At 36.9% G+C, this 22,130-nt stretch overlaps 2 protein-coding genes across 2 annotated transcripts in view; both read right to left on the minus strand.

Moving 5' to 3' along the window:
* The window catches only part of LOC126871920 (hemicentin-1-like), a 104,444-nt gene that overhangs the window by 59,051 nt on the left and 23,263 nt on the right, over window positions 1-22,130 (minus strand). The window lies entirely within an intron of this gene.
* On the minus strand, window positions 18,351-21,529 carry LOC126871979 (coiled-coil domain-containing protein 102A-like). Its single transcript, XM_050631404.1, has 5 exons — window positions 21,327-21,529; window positions 20,409-20,869; window positions 19,900-20,226; window positions 19,256-19,392; window positions 18,351-18,677 (listed from the first exon to the last, which is right to left on the minus strand). The coding sequence occupies exons 1-5, from the start codon at window positions 21,527-21,529 to the stop codon at window positions 18,351-18,353; spliced, it is 1,455 nt and encodes a 484-aa protein (XP_050487361.1).

The raw sequence follows: 22,130 nt of genomic DNA on the forward strand, positions 1-22,130 counted from the left end.
ATGAGTGCAACTTGCGAAATTGAAAATGTTCCGTCCTTTTTTATCCCCACAAAGAACGAGCGAAGAAGATAAAAAAGGATAAGAAAGAAAAAGTAACGATAAAATAAAGAGCGATATTTCGTTAAACAAGGGGAACATTTCATGGCGCGCTCGGAAAGAACAACGACGAAAATAGCCAAAACGAATTCTTTAAAAAGCGCTTGAAGGAAGAGAGAAACACCGCGTCGCGTCGCCGTCGTGACAAGATTTACTTGTTTCAACCCTTTGCCCTCAAACGTCATCCCTGTTTCATCTCTGCCACGCCACGTGTTTCTTATGGCAAACTGTGCAAGGTGTGCAAATCACGAAACCTTGCGCTGTTGCAACATTTAGCAGGCAATTTTCTAGCGAAATTTAACTTGAGCAGATTTATTAATTCAACAGTTACCAACGAAATCAAGTACACGTGCACATACCTAGAAATACGTCCTCGACTATCGATTCTCGTTCCCTCCAAATAATTATAACTTGGTTGATTTTACATTTTCGGACATGACATTTTCCATACTCCTATATTTGAAACCTATATTTTTTAAGCGAATATAGAACGATATTAAACTTTGTTAACGGCTGCAGTAAACCACCTTTTGCGTTTGCGAATTTACATCGATTGGACACTACGTATCTAGACGTTTCCTGTTTCGTTGTAAGACACACGATGCATAAATTTCACTGTATATCGTCTCTGTATTTCGTCTGACTATTGATATTCGTACAAATTAAGATCTTTTTAGACACAACTAAGAAAATAAAACCCTCGTAGAGACTTTCTTTCCGCTCCTTAAATATTGAAAAAATAAGTAGCCATCTTAGATAATTTCTGACGCGTTACGTGTATTTTATATATTTGTTCGCCTTTAAACTTCTTAAATATATAAAAATTCACAATCTACTTATCGCGCTTGATCAGGCTACCTATTACATGTTTCTACTACCTCGGCAAGTAACTATGTAATACACATTCGAAAGTTACTCTATTCGTGGTATCTTATTGAATATAACAAGAAAGTATATCTACGTTTGTAGGATTCCGTAAAAGCAAACGAATTCAATATTTCAGAAGCGCAGAGATCCCCGGACACAATAATAGATTTTTCACGGCGTTGCCGATGCAGTTCCTTGAACCGTCTCTAAAAAGCAGCTAGGTGGGACATCGGATTTGCTGACACGAAATCCTCGTTCTTGAACTGAACCCCTGGGATCGGAGCAGATCCGACTCAGGGTAAATATTGGAATCACGATGAATCTCGTAGATCGCCGTCCCGCTAGTCCGACCCTTTCCTATAACGACTTTTGTTCTTGTAAAACTATAACGTTTTTAGAAGCGATTTACTACGAAGAAATATTCTTCTGGCTCTCCCAATTCAGGTATAAAGATAAAAATAACAGTTAGAACGTTCCAATCCGCTCATATACGATATATTAATCCACGTCGAGCGGATACGATACGGCTACGTTAAACCAGATATAAAAGTTAACGATACAAATTTTGTTATTCTTCTATGCCACGAGCTTTGTCAGCTTCGCATGCGTATATTCCGTGTGTTGGTTGAAACAATGTTCGTCATCTTGTCCGTATCATATTTTTCGAAAGTTTCTTCGCATACTTGCACTTTAAATTTCAACAAGACCGTGACGAGTCCCACGTTTGTCCGATTTACAGCACATCTTGCACCTGCAAGTGCAATTATTCGAAATTATTTTATCAGTTGTTGTCATTATATTGGTCTTGAAGGTAGGAAACTTTACATTAATTAAATGTTGCGTTTCCTCAGATACGTTCGGTACAAGTAAATAGATTTACACAATTTATTCGTTGAACACTCTACGCTCTAGCAACTGCATCGAAGCCTTAACGCGTTATCAATACAATTTCTAGGACCATCCCTAAAATGCAGATAGAACATCGAATGTCTGCTTCTCGCGTTGTCATCCGTGAATCTTTCAGCAACGAAGACTTCCGCATTCGGATAAATTCTCAGATCTCTATGAATCGGCTAAACAGGAATGAAAATGTTTTAACCCTTTCGTATGGTTGCTTTCGTTCCTGAGAACGTGTAATCCTCTAACGCTGTTCCGAAGAGCCATGATGCCACTAGATACTTTCTCAACGTTTCTCTGTACATACGTATACAAAAAAAAATAGGAAAAAATATTCAAATACGTAGGCGCTGTAAATTTTCTAATCAATAAATGACTTTTCAAACAAATAAATTGCAATGCTTATGTAAAAAGTAAAGGAATTGGGAACACGCGTCCAAATACTTCGTTTCTCTACGAAAATAGCTCTCTTCGATCGCGAATACATTCATCTCGTTACTGAAAGCGCAAGAACCGATCAGGTCGGCGGTGTATCTCGCCGAGATTTCACGACACTCGATCAGCTCGCCTTCCGCGATCAATCTGTCCAGATACTCGTCGAAGTGGTCCGACCACTCTAGCAACAAGTGAAACATCTCCTTCAACTTTCCGAAGGTGAAGACAGGCGAAAGCCTGGTTCTTAAGGGCCTCCATCTCTCCGCTTCTAGTCTGAAGAGATGTTCCGATAATGGCTCGACCTATAAAATATGCGTCGATATATTGGCAAACTTAAGAAATGCTTTTTATCGCCGCACCGGCGAGTTAAATTGAAGGAAGATTTTCGAAAGGCTATTTACTTTCCTTCAACCATCTTTTACCGCCATTTTTTACGCTACATCTCTAAAGTACACTTCGGCAAACAACGTACTGAAACTAAAAGTAATAAATACTGCGAAACCATGGAACATAGAAGGTTCGATGAATTTGTATGTTTTGCAAGTGCTAAATTGAGTTACTGGTTAACTCGTTGATTGTCATCCGAATTTTATACATATTATTTCCAAAGCGACCAAGGAGAAACGTAACTGGAAGTTCGTCTTAACCCGGAAGGGGACGGTTATAAAAGATAAATAACGAATAAAGTATTTCCAAATTGTCCACGTGCGTTTAGCATTGAATAAAGATGAACAGAATATTCGGGAAATCGTTCAATTCTGCATTTGAGAATTTTGATAAATTTGAAAGGATAAAATTAATCAACCATCGATATAAGTATAGAAAATCGTCTTTAGCAAAATACATAGGTACATTTACTATTTTGCGGATTATATTGATAGAACGTAACGTAATGCTATCGGCAAGGCAATATAGAGGAATCGATGCTGACGTATCTAGCCAAATTGGCACCCATCAGTGACATTTAAAAGTTTACACGAGTCGCGTCCAGTAACATTTAATTTCACGAATTAACTCGAATTACATTCGAATTACAAAGATACCCTAACACGTTGGCTGCACTTGCAAACAGCTTCGTACAAGCCGACAAATCTTACGCGATCCATTAAAGTTGAAATTGCGAAATAAAAGCAACCGACTTGCCAATCGCTCGCCTGCCTTGTCCCGTTCAAGCTCGGGGCTACATGAAATTTCTACAAAAGCGTAATCACCAGAGATTAAGGGCGAATAAAACAAAAAAACACGTAAGAATCTTTGATCCGGGGATCAGAGAGCGAGTCGAACGCCAAACACGTTCCCCTTTTATCGTGCAATAAAAGAAAAAACCTGCCCTCGCACCCTCTTTTAATGACCAACCCCGTGGAACGTAAATCGATACGCTTCGCGACGCAACGCCGGCAGGCATTCATTTAATTAGCCAGCTTCGACTGAAAACGAAAAAAAAATAAATAAAAGGGATCGAAGAGGAGAGGGAAAAGGATAAAAGAAACAGTATAAGGGTAAAGGGGAAAATAATCCAGTCGTGAGCAACGGGCGCGCACCATGTTGTTACGTCTTCGTTCTCGTTGAAACGAAGCAATTTACAACACAAGCAAACGGGGAAAAAGCGCGGCATGCGACGTTGCAGGTGGTTCGTTATGCCATCAAAGGGCGAATCGAGTTCCACTCAAGCACAGTTATTAAATGCAACATACAAACGTGTTGTGCAACATTGATTTTCTCTAATTGCCCTTGTTCCTGGTCCGTCATGGCTGAATTCCCAGCGAATCGTTGTCGTGGATTGTCCTCACCCGTTTCACAGGGGGCAGGGGGTTAATTAATATGCATTGTCATTTAATTCGTCCCCATTGTCGGTACGTGCGCGGGACGAAAAAACAAAGGGAGAAAGGCCGAATTTTCACGGACGACTTTCCAGGAAGAGACGAGATCGGGGATTATGTACGAAGGATTTCTAATTTATGAAACAATCGCCTTTACAAATAGATGAGGCTGAAAAGTCACTGTAATAAAGACGAGCCACGGTAACTGTTTATGCATTTTCACGGTAGAGTTATCAGAATAGCCAAAATGACTAATTTGTCATTTTTTAGAGATTTATAACGATGCGTGTTTTGCGATTCTTGAACGATTTTTTACAAGATATATGGATTACTCCTCTACTTCTTCACCGAGCCCCACGATCATCCCTATCTGTTTAGTAGCGAAAAAATAAAGAATTTTTAACCGATGTGCATCTTATTTTCGATCAAACATAATTCTACACAGCGGAGTTAAATTTTGCTATTAAATCAATTAAGAAAATTAAATAAAACTATCGATTAATTTCACAGTCCTACACGCACTTCGTAAATAGAGAATCGTAAATAACGAAATAGATAAGTATAATCCAATTGCGAATAATATTATTATACACGGGTCGCTATACATGAAAGTAAAAAATTTCAGTTCCCTAATTTACGTGATACAGAAACATAATACTATATAAGTATTGAATATCTATATCAACTTTTCAGGGGGTTATTAATAACAGATTCTCGACACCGTGAAAAATTTTATGACCGTACATTTAATACCGCAAGAGTGACACGAATGCAAAAGAGGTTTTATCTTTAATGCGAGTTTCCTATTTCGATAAAATACTGTTTCGTACCTATAACAAGTGGAAAATACTTGGCAGAATTTATTTTGTCCAATTGCGCGTAGTCGTGATAAAGTATCATTTATTGCGCGTAAACCGTGCTACTTTGGTACAGATTATCTCCGTTATCTCTGTAAATAATATTTTATCGAATCGTCTACAATTGCACGAAATAAATAAGTTTTCGGTGCGGATAAAACGTATATGCTACATGTTTAGCGGGTATATTACATTTATCACGATATACGCTAGCTATAAAATATCATTTATCAACCGACTTCTTTTTTATGCGTTACGTTCGTTTTATTCGCGTGTACAGCAAACAATTACAAATTCAAAGCACCCTGGCCTTTCAAAGCATGCAGTTATTAAAAATCGATAACTTGTATTTTTTGGGTTAAAAATACACACATTACAAAGGATATTCGTGACATTTATAGCGCCATAAAGGAATAGCGTAAAATCTTTCAATTTAAATAAGTCTAAACTATTAAACATACCAGCAATTTTGTAAAAGCTATTGCAAAAATATCTACATATGCATTTCCTTCCAATCAACTTCTGTTAAAATCTATGGCAAAGAGTTGCATCTTTTTTAGCAGGTTTTAACATCGTACCAACTGCTTATACATATATAGGTGGTTATTAGCGACGATAACGAAGATGAAAAATATCATAAGGATCAGACTTTCTTATATACAACATCGTACCGAAATCTATTTCTCGCGTAGGTCCTTCGAAATGAATTCTTGAAAAAAGTCCATTCTTTCAGACGCTCGAGTTATGTAAAATAATATTAATTTACGTACATATGTACTTATACACTGCCTATTATGCATATGAGAATTGATCGACGTCAGAAACTTTGAAAAGCTCGATAACGATAGCACGTGTCACATTGAAGTAGTCACGTTGGATTACTATACAGTTTGCAAGTATATACTACTTCTTTCGATACAAAGATCGTTCGTTACATATCGCCACTTGCTCTTTTTCTCTTTTCCTCTTTTCCTGCTTTCCATCGCTCTTTCGCTCCATTGTGCATGCTACTGTCAGCCATCATTATCTACTGCCGGAAATAGAACTTTTCCCGCTTGCCTGTTCGTCAATGAGACACGGACGCGATCAAAGTAATCCCGCTACAAGAGAAACAGCTGATGAGACAAACTAAACTGTTAGCAAGAAGAAAAAAGAAAGAGTCTACGACGGATACGGAAATGAATGGAAGAAAAGTAACAAAATCGCTTTTCTGCTCGTGTTTATGAAAGAGGAAATTATTCTGTCCGGTTGGATTATCCCGTTCCGTGTTTTTTTCTTCGTCGTTTGATCGTACGTGACCACTGAAGAGTTGCCTGACTGATTTTCTTCATCTACAACTGTACTGCATGTGTTTGAAATTTCTATCTCTAAGATGAAACAATAATTAAGCGATTAATTAAAGATAGAGTTTCGCGGTTGGTTTCTACTGATTCTACCTGAATCGTGATGAGACAATCGATTCGTCTAACCAAATCGATAAATTGAAAAGCAATACAAGTTCGAAAACTACATTTTCAGATTTATACTTCAGATTCACATTTTTATACAAAGAATGTCTAAATATTCGACGTCAAAGATCTAAAATAAAATACAAATATATACTCGTTCAAATTCGAAGCTTCTACTAATTCATTAAATACGCACGGAATGAGTCAGATACAAATTGATCGTCGCATCATTTCACTATCTTTCGATTAGTTTTGATCTTTTGACATTTAGAATTGTGAAATATTTCTCCGCCGGTATCTCTAACCATCAGCAATTTTTTATTTGCAAATCGAAATTTATTCTTTAGTTGTTTAAGGCTTCTTCGCAGTTCGAGGCTGATAGACGCTTGAGAAAATTTCATTTGAAATAAAGATACAAAAAATGATAATTCAATATAATGAATTATTCCAATTAGTTTATTACTTTTATTTCGGAAATAATATAAAGAATTTAACTCTATAGTTCGTGTGAAGATCAAATAAATGATCGGTCGGTTGTTATCTTACGTATTCCTGTTATAACTTTTTTAACAAAGCATTTATGAACCTGGCTTTATATGCTCTATGACACATGAAATATGCTGAAATCGTTTTGTAAAAAAAAATCTAGTCCAACCTCCATAGCGGCTAGCTTGAACGATATACATATATACATGCTAACTTGCGTCAAAACCCGTGTGATTTTGCTGAATGTCGCTACATCAAAGGAAACTGTACGCTCGGTGTGGACAAATACCGCAACAATCTTCCTACCTTGTACACACTGAAATAACTTCGAAGATGAATGAATGACACACGCGCGTTCGAACGAATTTTTATGCGTTCTTGCACGAATTGATACGACTGTGCCTAGTTTCGCTCGTTTTTGCACTGTATACCCTATACTCGACGAGCCGTATCATAAAAGGGAACTTGGATAATCAAAAAATTCCGAATTTTTCGAAATTTTGCAGAGTTATGGGACAAGTTATCAGGCAACTGTCTCCTTTTTATTACGTTCTCGTTCTTCGGGATAAAAACACAACAAATAAATACACAAAAATGAATAAATAAAGACAAATAAAAACGCACAATTTGTTAAAATTCGATGTTTATATCGTCCTGAGATTCAGAGTTCGCAGAAACGATGTTTTATATGCATCGTTCGTATACATATATGTTAGTAACAATTGAAATATCGTGGCGACTGATCGTGGACCACTCCGTAGGGTAGAAATTCTTGAAATATATTTAAAATATTCGTTGAAATTTTGTTTTAACGAATCGCTTTCGGAATTTCGCTGAAAACCTTTGCATACCAACGTACGTTGTTTTGCATAAGGAATTCGAGGAATTTTGTAATCTCATCATAATCGCCAAATCACAATAGTCATTCTGTAAAAGGCGAATTTTAATTTACTCCGTGAAGTTATAGTACGTTTAAGATACGATAAAACGAGCTAGCTTCGAAAAATATGAAATTACGATTTACGATTATGAAATACGTGTCACGGATCTGTTCACGAGTTAGTTAGGCGATATACTATGCGTTAATGTGAGCAAAACGACGTATGTCAACTCGATCTCCGCACTCATTATATACGTATCATTATATACGTAATTTCGCGAAATTTATAAGAAAATCGGGAACCATTTTAAGTCGAATATTTACAATAAAACTTATTTTTATATCGCCAACACTCGTGAGTTGAAATATTCGTTCTTTATATGGCAGCGTTGCGATTGTTTTCTAATAGCGTAAATTTAGATAAAACTTTAATTTTTTAGTGAATATCGAATATTAATTTCATTGTATCTTCTTCTTGAAGATATTTTTCAACGCAGCGATGGATATTCTTCAAAAGTAAATTCAGATAATGCTGCAATCTTTAATGAATCTCGAATATCAACTTCTCTATAATTTCTTTATAAAGGCAATGATGGATGTTCTTGAAAAGTAGATTTTATAATACAAGAAAAATGAACTTCATTACCTGTTACAAAGTACTGTAACAGGGGAAAACAACCTTTGCAACGTTCTTCGTTCTTCTCCTCTATAGTTTCTCCCGGATACTGAATCCTTGCCGGGTATTTGTAAAAGTTTGCTTGTAAGAGAAAGTGGTCCAATGCATCCAGTTCCTCAAAAACATCACAAAGGTAATCTAATTACGAGCAAAATGTTAGTACCCAGCGCAAACGTAAAGTTCGCGTCGTAATTCGTAATTCCTATGAATTATTATACGATAACTATAACACATTCCTAGACGAAAGCCAAAACGAGTTACACTACTACTGTACAGTACCACATGCTCGCACAGTTTTTCGAAAAGCCTTGTCCCCGGTAACCAAGTTCCTATAAGTTTGGTGTTTTAAAAATTCACCACTCGTTCCAGGACCAGATTTAGCGAAGGACCCAGATACATCGATGCAAGAGCTTCCTTTATGAATTATGCAATGGATTCACACAGTGCGTCCGGGGTTTTGCTTCGTACGAGTTCCTGCGATCCTCCAAAATAGAATGACTATGGACACAAAGCGGACGTAGGACGACCATTATTAGCATAACCACCAACACGCTTTATCCAATCTAAATTGTTTTCAACCACGAAGATGTCAAGAGTATAAGATACCTGGAACGATTACCATCTACATGGATCCTTCGTAGTATAGTACATTATTAATATATACATCGACGCTATCCAGTCTGAATTCTTGTTGACCACAAGGACGTCAGGAATCTCGAGTAAGTCTCAAGCGATTACCACTTATAATGGATCGTTCGTAAGTAGCATCTTTGTAGTCGTTCGAAGTATCGTCATACAAATTCCTGTCCTCGAACACGCGTCCAATCGTGTAAACGACGATGCAATTGAACGAAGATACTTTTGGAAGCAGTTTTCGCGTCAATCATACAGTTTGTCACATTCGCCGATAGCGTCATCTCTATACATCCTTGTACATAATATGTCCTTCTAGGGTAGCTCCTTGTACGCAAAATACATATACCGCTCTACATTCTACGCGTTACGTTCCAGAATTGTCTCTGTGGTAACTCGTGTTCCACCCATTCGCTATAACCGTGCTCTAATTAAAAACTGTTTGCTATTTGGGTCACAAAGTGCAACGATGTCGATGACCCGTCTTCGTCTCGCCTCTGCATAACTATCCAGATATATTTACTTTCTAAATCACTGTGTGAACGTGGAACACCGTACATATACGGCGTACACAGTTGACAATGAGACGCTGCTCTTCCATCTACATGCATACATATATGTATAGGTAGTATACGTAGGTAGCGGAAGTGCTAATACGTTCATTACGTATGGCGCGTACGTTATATCTTAGAGCAGAGTGTTTCACGGTAACAAGGTGATATCAAAGTGAACGTTTTGATAATAGTGACCGTTCGTGTGTCAATTTTCGATATTTCGTGGCAAAATAGTAAAACGCTCCTACGTATATGAACCACCGTGTGTCGGCTATCGATTTGTAAGCGATACCTCAGCTTACTCGAAAAGCGTGTGTTCCGCTGCCAAAACATTTACATACAATGCACAGTACGATTGCTCCTCGCTGTTGACAAAGTCAATTTTCAATCGTTGATAAAGTCTATACGGAAAAACGATACAGTTAGGCAACTCCAAAGAAATTCATTTTATTTACCTATGAATATAGCGATTCTAGGAATATAGGAACACTATCGAAAAAATGTATCCCCTAATTTCCCCTAATTTCTATTCGTTGTTTACGAAGATACTGCCTTCTACTACTAATCGTCTAATACAATCTAATATAATCGTAGATGATATCGTAGAAATACTTAGTAGTATAAATGTATACAAGAAATAGATATCGAAAACAGAAGGACACTCCAGATACTAATTATGGTAAATATCTAGGAAAAAGGAGCCATCTCGACGATTTCGACGACTGTGAAATAAATGTTGAGATTTTGAACAACTTTCCCTTATAACCATATATGTACATGCATATGCAAAACTATTCCGCCGTTCGGCCTTAGTTTTCAAGTTGATTTTGATTTTTGGACGTTGCTAGCAAGTATATAGCAACGTTCTCGAATTAAAACCCTCATAAAAATTAAGAGAATTGGAAAACATCGATTATTTTTATGTTTGCATAAATAAAACATTTCCGTTTGATCGGAGTCTAAGAATTTCGCACGGTACTGTACTTACATGTGTTTCACGATATCTTCGCAATCTTAATACTAAACGATACGTAACTTTAAAAATCAATTGTCGGCACTATAGACGCGTTAAGCGCTATAAACTATAGAATTAAAAGCATAGAATTTGCTTTCGCCTAATATTTGTAAATATAGCGTGCTCCTTGAATAAATAAAATTCTAGACTCCAATTGACTGATGACATCAGAGGCCGTAACCTTTTTCCATGGGATCGCTCTCATTTATCTTAGATCGGTCTACGTTTCGATGTGAGAGCACACTTTCGTGTTTCACCATTTTTACCAACGCCACGTGACCGACGTGATAGCGACAAAGAAAAAAAAATGCGGTGAGTGAGAATAACATTGAGAAACGGAGAAAGACGGAGGACCTATATGCATAATTAGAATATGGTAATGGTGCGTTGGCCCATTTGCATCATTGAAAAATAGTTCCATGTCACGGGATTGCCCTTTTTTTATATTGACGTCGGGTATAATAAAACGGATAACATAGCATTTTCTGATTAAATGTAGATTTAATCTGGAAGAAAATGGGTTTAATAAGAAATCAGGAGCTGAATAAGAAGTCTGAAGAGTCTTGTATTTCAATATCGCTTGCAACAACCATATTCGCATGATACTTGACTCTTAGATCTTTAAGCTTTTACGATGATCGATCAATGTCATACTTTTGGTTTTTCGAGATCAGTTTACTTCTTCAGGGTATATCCGAAACTGAAGGTTTTTCTCAATAATACTTTTTCAAATAGCTATTATCGCCTAGAAAATAAACTCGCACGAAGAAGACAGGCGAAACAAGTCGATTTCTGATATATATATCAGTGGACGACAAATAATTAAATTTTTGTAATCCTCGTATTTCGTTTAGATAAAATAGATTTGAAATCTTTTTTACGCTACTTAACAGTAAGTTAAACTACTTAACATTAAACTATTTTCAATCATGAAAATGTCGGTGTGTGTTTATCGAAATAGTTTGGTATGAGAATATTCCTCATCCGCGAATTGCAGAAGAGAAACGAAAGAAGTTTTATCGAATGATGGTATTATTTTTGCAAGAAAAAAATGTTAAAGTATAACAACGATACAACTTTACCTTAAATGCTATATCTTGGAAAAGGAAAAAATATTTCGGTATACAATAAACGTACGAAGCTCGTCGAGACATCAACGCAGCTTTGATCTGTGTCGTATTCGATTATGTAAACAAGTCCTGTTGAACATAGAGATTTGTTTAATAATGTCACCCTGAATTGCCATTATTTTTATCTCGATGTGAAATCTCTTGATCGTAGACGATAATTCTACTGAAAAAACGGAAAAAGGCACGCAAATATATAATTAAATGTGTTGACACGCGTCTATTATTAACTTTGCTGCCTCGTTCCTTAATTTATGTTCAAGTAAACTCGAGTATATTGTAAAATTTTGATGATTAATATCACTCTAATATTCAAATGTTTTGATATTCGAAGAAAGCATTTGGCGTTGTCGAGAATGATGATCAGGATACGTAATTTCTGTATTGTGAAAAGAGCCTCCGAAATTGAGAAATTGAAAAGAATTTTCTACGATAATTTAGATCCATTTAGATCATATGTCTGATAACTTTTGTAACTTTTACTATTTAGATAAGTCTTGAAATTACAACAACTTATCGATTAAATGGTCCCATAAACGTATCAAAGTATCCAAGTTAGAATAAAGACATCACTTTTCTCCTTCGTATGCTTATGGCTGAACAACGTTATAGTATAGAAAAGACACAAATATTCGAATAGCATTTTATCCATACTGCTACTGAGAATAACATTCAGATTCGGATGCGGAGTCGAATGAACGATCGACGAAGAATTCATCTCGTTTGATATTTGCACAGTAACACTCGGAGAATATTAAAACTTTACACGCGTAATCGAATTGTACAACAACATTTAAAATTTAAAAGCGATATATTCGATACAGCGGTAGATATCATTTTGTTTTATACTCGATCGTTAACGTCGTAAGAAAAAGAAAATAAGGTACGTGCGATGTTATTTTATGGTTCCATTTACCTTTCTCTCTTCTTTTTTTTTTTTTCTTTATCACTCTCTAGTCGATCTAAATATCGTATTTTATGGCCTACGACAGTATCGTAAGAAATAAAAGACATCGTTACGCGTTGCTCTATTAAATTTTATTCGATGATTCTCATCTACAAGGATATCGTAAAATTTAGTTTACGCGATTTCCCTATACCATCGAAAAAACTGTCCCTATACCGTGACATCTTCGACTTGTTCGCGCAATTGTGCGATGTTCGAAGATCGCATGCTTTGGTCGACGCAATGTAACATTTGAAGGAGAGAAAGGTCTTTCCAGAATCGTCCAACAACAGGTACTGGCTTTTAACGTGTAGATAAATATTATATAGATTAGATAGATAACAATTAAAATAGCATGGTAAAAATAACTGTTGCGACTGTTGGTAAACCTCCTGAAATCTATTAAAGTATGAAATTAATCATTTAACGTTTTCACGAAAACCTTCTTAAGTATACGATACAAGACGAGTTCTCTTATTAGATATATAATGATATTATTATTAGATATATAATATAATAATATCTTATTAGGTATATAATGAGATATTAAAAGAAAAAATAACGAGAGAAAGACAAGTATAAGAAGCTGATAAAAATAAATAAAAAATTCTCGTCTGTATTACATTCTTCAGTATCAAATTTTTTACACATCGGATCCGGAAGACAATTATCGCCATCCATGTTGATTGCTCTTATTATAGGGACTCCTATAGATTTTGGGTCCGCTGCAACCTCAAAAACTTGCGTTTATACGAAGTCCAAGATCAACCGTATATTCGCCCATTTGAACAGTAAGTACGTCTACTATTGCCTATAAAAAATTGTATTGTTAATATTCATTAATATTGATATGAATATTAATTTAATGATACAAATAATTCTGTAACCTACTATGATTAGTTAAAACATGATTTTCACAATATCACCAAATATGTATTTTACATAATTTCATTTCGTTTCCATTACAAGAACATATAATTGCTTTTTAACATGAATTATGCATGCATTAATATACATGCATTATATGATAATATATTAATTGAATTCTTTAACCTGTATTTTAATCACTCTGTTTGCATGGTATGATTATGATTTTAATATAAACTATAATACATATTATTAATAGAGAGGATAATATGAACCCATTTTCGTTTTTATAAATTTTGTCTAAGACTATGCGATTAATTTACCTAATTACTGTACACATACATACATCTGATTGTCGTTCGTTTCCAACTTTCATGTCTAATTAGAAGAAATCAAATGAGGAAAAGAGATTTAATTAGACAATTCACTGGTCTCGCTATGGTGATCGTTCGAGTATTTGTGAGAAGAAAATATGCAAATAACACTTTTTCCAATGGATACGAGTTCGTCATTTTCCTCTAAGGAAGCGGAATTATTCAAAAAGGTCCATGAGACGCGTCTCGATGAGATGTAAATTCTTTCGTTGTTTTATTTACCGTACTTATTTCCTGCACACACCGCTAACTAATTAAACAACTTGAAGAATGTTACTGCTACATGAACACAACGTGTTCTGTTGCATGAAATAAGGAATTTTTCTATCTACCTACATATTCTCCACCGTACATGGTTAAAGATTGTTTTAAGAGCAAACCGTACAATTTGAATGAGCAAACAAGGTAAATGATCGATCGAAACGTTCGAACGAGAGTTCGAAAAATGATCAATTTCTGATTTTACATTTTATGCCTCATTCTTCTCTCGCCTAAAACTAAATGCATCCGTCAGAAATTGAAATTTCTCGGAGAAATGTGCCTGTGTATCAACAAAAATGATCTTCTCGGTCTGGAGGCAGCTTCTATCAGTGGCCTTTCTCCTCTTCACGTGACCATATTGAAAAGAATACGAAATAAGGCAGCTCATCGACCGTTAACATTGGCATGCTCCCAGTTAATCGACAAAACGGGCATAACGTGACCTGTATCCGCTATTTTTCGATTCCTGACCTCGAACGAGTTATCGCTGCTGCCTAAAGCAATACATCGCTCACTGGCCAAAAGATAAATATACGATATCTTTGATGCATTCTTTTCACGATGAAACTCTTGCTCTCGAGAATATCTACCCGAGAACCTAAATAACCCCACGAATAACCTGGACACTAGCGTTTCTCAAAAAAGGCAAATATATTTATCATAATGTTAACGTTAATCTTTCTCCGACATTTCCACCTATTTTTGATATACTAGATTTTGCTCGGTGTCGTGCAACGATTGCCTGGAGTCGGTTATCAACGCAGAACACCTCGATCGTCGGAACATCTCGATAAAATTTCACGTTTCAAGTGACATCGTACATGATACAGTTATTCATATTTGTTTCTTATAAAAAGTTAACATTACAATACATATACTTCTTACATTTGATCCTAGAAATACAATAAATCGTGACCATGAATAAATAATTATTTTCTAAATCGCTTATTCCGATTTTCAATCGATGCATTCTCGGTCACTATATAATAAATTCTCAAAACAAAACCTCCATCGCGGACTTAAATGTATTGTCAAAATTACCAGTTTAGTAATTAGTCGATTACTACGAAAATATGTGCATGTGCATTAATGTGCATTCTGCATAAACATCTGTAGTTCAACGATAATGCGTCGAGCCTAATATTTCCTGAACGAATCGCCTTCGTTAGAAATTCAATTTATCCCTGGAAACATAAATCGACGAAGCGAAAGCGGAAGTTTCGCAAACGCTAACTGACGACCTGCTATCACTTCGATAATACACGGACGCTTTACGAGCTTATTCCAATTCCGACTGGATGGACACACGGTTAAATGGATTTCGTCAATTCATTTACCACTTGATCTAGCCGCGCATTTCAATTATATGTGTACTCTTTGTCAGTAGTATCCGTTAGCGTACCATCGCGACATCGTGGCGTGCACGTGCACACTGCACGCTGCACACTGCACGCTGCACGCTGTACACTGAACACGCGAGCCACACCAACGACAGTTGCTGATAAAGTCGTGGGAGCGGATGCGGTCCACGATACAATTGAATTAATCTCGATCGAACAACACCGTGCCACAAAACGAAACAGGAAATCGCGTTGCCGCGCGCAAAATCGAGCAAACGCGACCAGTCCGAATCTATTGCCCGTTATTAGCCGTTACTGTTTTCCAGAACGTTGCTCGTTATTGGCCGCCGCCGCGTTTTTTCTTCCTCTTCCTATCTGTTCCTCTATGCTGCGCTTCGTTAATTAGAATGTAACCGGTGCGACGCGACGCGATTAAATTACTCGGCTAGAAGTAATTTATACGATCGCGAACCAGCTTGATCGTTCTAAATCCCCGGCACACATCGGTTTTATAGAGAAATTTTGTTGTCGGCCCGTAGATTTGGAAAAATCGCGCGTCTCTGATATCTTTTGTAAGGGAAACGTCCAAAAGATAAAGAACAGCGAGGATTTATCTATTCTCGTCGTTGCCGAGATCTTCGAGATAATAGATTTTAGGATAAAGAAAATTTATTGCGTAGATACGAGATTTACTTGCTGACTCGTTCTTAATACATCGGAGATTCTCTTTTTTTAGTGTTATTTATTAGTTAGGAAGATATTTTACCTAGTTATTCTCTCGCAGCATAAACAAGAAGTTATATTATATCGAAATGTTAAATATGATTTTCTAAAAATATATAGACGTAATAAATGGAAGGAAACCGGTAGTTTCTTTTAACGACATAAAGTTTATATACAGGACTACATGCCTAGAAAATTGAACTGCAGTTCCGACAAATTTCGATTCGAATTATAAGTTACAGCACTCTCGTGAATTTATGATACGTCCTTATGTAGATTGCTATTGAGAGAAGCTGTAGAAACCCCAAGTTCTTTAAATTTTAATTAGGATCCAAAGTTCTTCTGCTCATAACTAATTAATCTAAAAGTTCTAAGAGAGGAGAGTTTTGGGGAAACTTGTATTTAAAAACATACTATAAATCCACGTAAGTTATGAAATTTGTCTTTCGCCTTGTGTACATAGATATGGACAGTATTATAAACACTTGTAACGAGCAAATTTGCAGCACGTTTCCAATTATAAATTTTTCTACATACAAGGTTATCCACTTAACTCGGAGTTCGCGTAAGCAAGAACGTACGACTATGGTAACAATGCAATGTATACGCTTGCTACAGTAATCAAATGTCGCTCGCCATCGATGAACTGTTGCCAGAAGTATAATTAGGCGAGAGAACATAAAGCGGTTTGGTTGTCACCGAAATTCTTTAGATTTGACGTCGCAATAAGGAGAAGGCGGTCGCTGAGAAAACGATCCTCGCGTTTTCGCCCGATGATTTCGTGTGCCTGTACGCTCCTAAAGTTCCGAAGCAAGCAATGGCACCTGGTTCTATTCCCACGTCTAACTCAATTTTGTTCTTTTAATTGCTGATATTTTGGATTGTGCTTACCTGAAATATAATTACAAAGTACCTTTCTTTTAAATTGCATTCAACCGTCAGAATTATGAGCGAATTACAATGAAATTGTTCGCGTTCCTACAAACATCAAGGTCCTTCTTCTATTTCGTCCAGTAATTTCCATTGTTCACGTATTAAACATTTAGAGACGCCGAACTAACGTGAGAAGAACAAGTCATACAAGAAAGTCCGAATGTTGACGTTGTAACGATATACTCTTTTTACTTACATATACTTACATCGGTGATCATGTAACGTCAATTCACATCAGAGACCAGGCCACACACCGCGGACAGGATGGCACCCAGATGTCTGCACATTCTTGGTGCGCACCCTCAATAATCTTAAGTACCCACCAGGGGTCTTGGCATTTTCATAGTTAAAGTCCTTCGGACCAAGCGAGTATTTCCTGTCTTAGATTTCCCTTTACGTCTATTGTCTACCACGTGTTAGCTTAGAAAGTTGATTTTTTTCACATCTGGTATGTTCCGTTAGCAACTTTCTCGCGAGGGCGGCTAAAACCCTTCCTGGTCCACCAATCGTCTTATTATCCAATCGGAGACGGTGTCTACTGCCCTCACTTCCTTAACCAAAATTGTCATCGACAAATCCGATAGTCCCGTGTCCTTAGACACACCCACCCCTAGCCTTCCTCAGACATGGTATCGCCAGAAAGACTCACTTATTCCGTATCCTTAGAATAGTCAACATATCTATACCGGTCTCCACCCTTATAACAGTCGCGTACTTAACGTATCGTTGTAACTAAGTCTTACATAACGTGGTTGGAGTGAATCGTGATTTATGTTAATTCAGTGTGTGTTACATTGTGATTGCTAAATTCATAATAAAGTTTAATTAAAACAAAATTAATAGTTGTGTTACGGCTCAGCTACTTTTTATTTTCATCAACTAACCCCAAAAATTACGTGACAATCACAACGACGCTGAACAAGAAACAGATGTATCGTCGATAGCACAATTTCAAGACCCATGTTTTCTCGTACAGCCTGTTGATCTTATAGCGTACCATGAATTCGTTAAATTCGTTAGCTTCGAGAACCGAGGGAACATAATTCTTCTCATCCGTGAAACGTCTTGGGGAAGACGATCGTCCAACGATGAACGAGGTTAAAAGGAAAAGCGTATTACGGTAAATCATCCATGCTATGCCGAAGGTTCAAATTGCGTTTTCTCTCAAAGTTCATCCGATCGGAGATTCGAATTAAGTTAGCCTGCTCGTTTTGAAGAGCCCTCCTCGGCTCCTGGAGCTTCCAGTCCGCCTCCATTTGCTTCTCCGCTATCTGTTTCTGCAAAGTAGCTATACGGTGGTCCAAAATATTATAATCCGCCTTTGACGGAATCGCTGATCCATAATCGTCGCACGGCACCGCTCTGCTGTCCTGGTGCGCCATTTCCGATGCCAAGTGGCCAATCTTATCGCGAAGCTCTGCTAACTGTGTCAATCTCAACGACTGCAGAGATAAAGAACACGTTGTTTCGATTAATAATATGTCAGCATTTTCGAGATTGAAAGATGATCATTTGTCATAAATAGACCGCCAATATTTAACTAGTACGAATATTTTTATAAACACGAGTAAAAAATGTTCGTCACACGGAATAAATTCAATCGATAAAGCTAACGATTAAGTTAGAAATATTCTACTTTTTGATAAATGAACAGAATTGTGACTGAAATTTGTTTAAAGTTATATCGTTTAAATTTTTAATCGAATTTGAAGATACATTTAGGACATTCGATTTAGTAGAACGGAGGCGTTTATTAATTTCTGGAGTACAGAATGATTTATTGAATCTATCAGGTTTATTCACTTATTAAGTAATATCATTAATCTATATCATTGTGATTTGCATGCGGTAACCAACGTCGATAATACAATATAACGATATTACATGATTCAGTAACGCATCAATATTCGTATAACATGTCAAAAAATATTTGTACCTACCTATATGTCAAACATTTCCATGTATGAATAAAGCGCTTTTTCAAAAATCAGTCTTCGGATCTTTCGCGTTCTTTATTTGCAGAAAAGTCTATATAATTTTTACTTTCGTGTCGTTTTTCAAATTTCTTCCCCGGTAATTCATTCGCCTTTATAAAATCACAGCCATAGTCCAAAATATCTTTGTCCATCTCCGTTTCCTCGGGCTCCAGCTTTTTCACTACATGAAATTCATTTCATTAACAATATATATATATATATATTTATGTCAGTGACATAAGGAATTTAATATGTCATTCCTTGCAGAATCTTCCAAAGATAATACAATCCAAATGAGAAATTGTTCTCAATTTTGAAAGAATATTATAATTTCTAGTAGTCAACTGCACCAATACTTTTCAAAAAATATATATAAGTTTCAACAAATGAGAAATTTTCTTTCAATTTAACTAATTCTGTGCAGAAGAATAATTTGTGGCTTTACTATTATAATCTGTTATACTCGTTTCACAATCCACAAATATCAAAGCACGAGTAATTTGAAGTCGAAATAGAAGGAAAAGCTCGTTACTGTAAAATTATATCTGATACTGCTTAAGATAAATAATGATATTAAATGCCTTTCATTAACCACTCTGCTGGAATTTGCAAAGCGACTTGAACAAAAGATCAAGCACTTACCCTTCTAATTTGAATTCCAAACAAATTGAAACGGTAGTTATCATACCTTCTTTCAATTTGGCATTTTCTCTCCTCAGCTTTTCCAATTCCTTGCGTAGCCTTTCTTTCTCCTCTTGGCAATCGAATAACTGGCTTTTCAGTTTCTCGTTCCCATCTTTTAACTCGCCATTCCCTTTCTTCAATTCGTTCAGATCCGTGGCTAACGCAGCATCGCGTTCTTTGCGTCTATTCTTCTCGTCCCTTAGTTTACCTAATTCCAACCGCAACTCGCTATAATCCCTTTTCAATTTATCCAAATCGGATTTTAATTTATTCGCTTCGTTTTTCGCCTCGTTTAAATCGTCCCGCGGTTTCGAATTTTCCGGGTTCAAATCTATCAATTCATTACACGATCTTTCGTTCTCCGCTTGACAATCTCCTCATTCGGGTCATCTAATTCAGACTTCGATTTGTCGTAATCGTTTCTTAATTTGTTCGAATCATTCCTCAATCTATTTCATTCCTCCATGGCGTTATTTAAATATTTTTGCAGTTGAGTATTCGCCGATTTCGAACTAATATTTAGCTTAGACCTCGGCCTATTCAGCTCCTTCTTAGCATCTTTTAATTGTTTCTTCAAGGGTTCCAGCTCGTTCACCGTGTTCTCGAGATCGGCTATGTTGTTCTTCAAGTCGCCGTTCTCTTTCTCCGGATCGTTCGCCTGTTTCTCCGCTTCTGCCAATTTGTTTTTCGTTCCAGTCAACTCCGCCGCCAATTTCGCATTGGCCGTCTTCGGATTCGTGTTTTCATTCTTCGGATTCGCGTTCTCCAGGTTCGCATTCTCGTCCTTCAGAGTTTCCAATTGCTCGTTCAACTTGGCTAATTCTACATTCAGCTCCTCGTTCTCGTTTCTTGGCTTATCGTTTTCGCTGCGAACCTTGTCCAACGCCGCTTTTAGGGCGACCAGCTGTTTCTTCGCGTCGGCCAATTCCTCCTTGGCCGTATCTTTCGCGGCCATCTGCTCCTCCAGCTCGTTCCTACGATTATTTAGCTGTTCGCATAAACGATAGAATTCATCGAGCAACTTTTTTTTCTCGTCTAACAAATCAGAAAGTTCACTTTCCAGAGACATTATCTTTGCTTCTATGGTCACGTTCGTCTTCTTCGGTTTATCGATCTCATTCTTTATACGATGCTTTACGTTTGTTAATTCGTCCAATTCGTTTTCCATTTCGTTTAATTGCTTCTACAGTCTATCGTTCTCAGTTTGGCAATTTCGAAGATCTGCTCTCAATTTTTCCGCAATTACGTCCTCTGCGTTCGAGTTCCGCTCTCTGCTTTCTGTGTATCGCCTTCTCCTCTCGAGTTTCGCTTCTTTCTTCAATTAATTTACGATTAATAAACGAAGAAGACATTCCTCGTATAAAAGATATTTCCAATATTTTTAACGAAGAATTACGCTTAACGTTATTATTAAGATTAACGTTAAAATACCCGAAATTTTCTTGGCATTCGAGCAAATCTTTCAATGCTTTATCAAGATCAGCTTTTGATTCATCGATCTCCAACTGAAGTTTGCAGTTCTTCATTTCCCAATGATCTATGTCTGCCTGCAGTTTAGCAATTTTTTCTTCCAATTCGTCGATTAATTTCTTCGGATCGGCGATCTCTTGTCTCAGACCCCTTTCGCCGTCCATTGCCTGAGTTTCATACTTCCACCTCGCCAGCACATTTATCCAGTCCGTTTTTCAAAGAACCTACCTCGGATTTCGATCGATCGATATCCTCTAAAGCTTTTGCCAATTCGCGTCCCAACCGATCGATTTTCACCAAGTAAATCCGCGTTTTTCGACTTCCATTTATCCAATGCCTCTAGTTTCCGTTCCAATCCTGCGTTTCTCGCTTTCAGACTGGCGATTTCCTTCGTTAAACGATCGTCAAGTTCGCGAATATCAGACTCGAAAGCTCGATTCTCTAATTTAAGCTGATCGCTGTCGGTTCTCAGCTTTCGCATCTCGTTCGCGCAATTATCGAGTCCATCCTTCAAGGAACCTGTTTCGGATTTCAACCTCGGATCAATGTCCTCCAACGCCTTTTCCAATTATTTTCTCAAACACGATCTACTTCAGCGACTAAGTCTGCGTTTCTTCCCTTTGTCTTATCCAACTCCTCCAACTTTCCTCGTAATTCCATCATTTTAGATCCGAAATCGTCATTTTCCTTCGTTAAGCGATTCTTTTTCAACTCGAACTTCTTTACTTGCAGTTGCATCTTTGCAAGTTCGAGTTCCTTATCATT

The sequence above is a fragment of the Bombus huntii genome, chromosome 12, assembly GCF_024542735.1.
Source record: "Bombus huntii isolate Logan2020A chromosome 12, iyBomHunt1.1, whole genome shotgun sequence".
In the NCBI taxonomy this organism is placed as follows: domain Eukaryota; kingdom Metazoa; phylum Arthropoda; class Insecta; order Hymenoptera; family Apidae; genus Bombus; species Bombus huntii.

Excerpts from the sequence above, each read along its gene's own strand:
- LOC126871979 (XM_050631404.1), bottom strand. The coding sequence starts at position 21,529 with ATGGACGGCGAAAGGGGTCTGAGACAAGAGATCGCCGATCCGAAGAAA. Across the intron at positions 20,870-21,326 it reads GAATGCCAAGAAAATTTCGG|GAACGAGCTGGAGGAGCAGA; the intron begins GTATTTTAACGT and ends AAATAATCGTAG. Across the intron at positions 20,227-20,408 it reads GAGGTCTAAGCTAAATATTA|ATTTGAACCCGGAAAATTCG; the intron begins GTTCGAAATCGG and ends ATGAATTGATAG.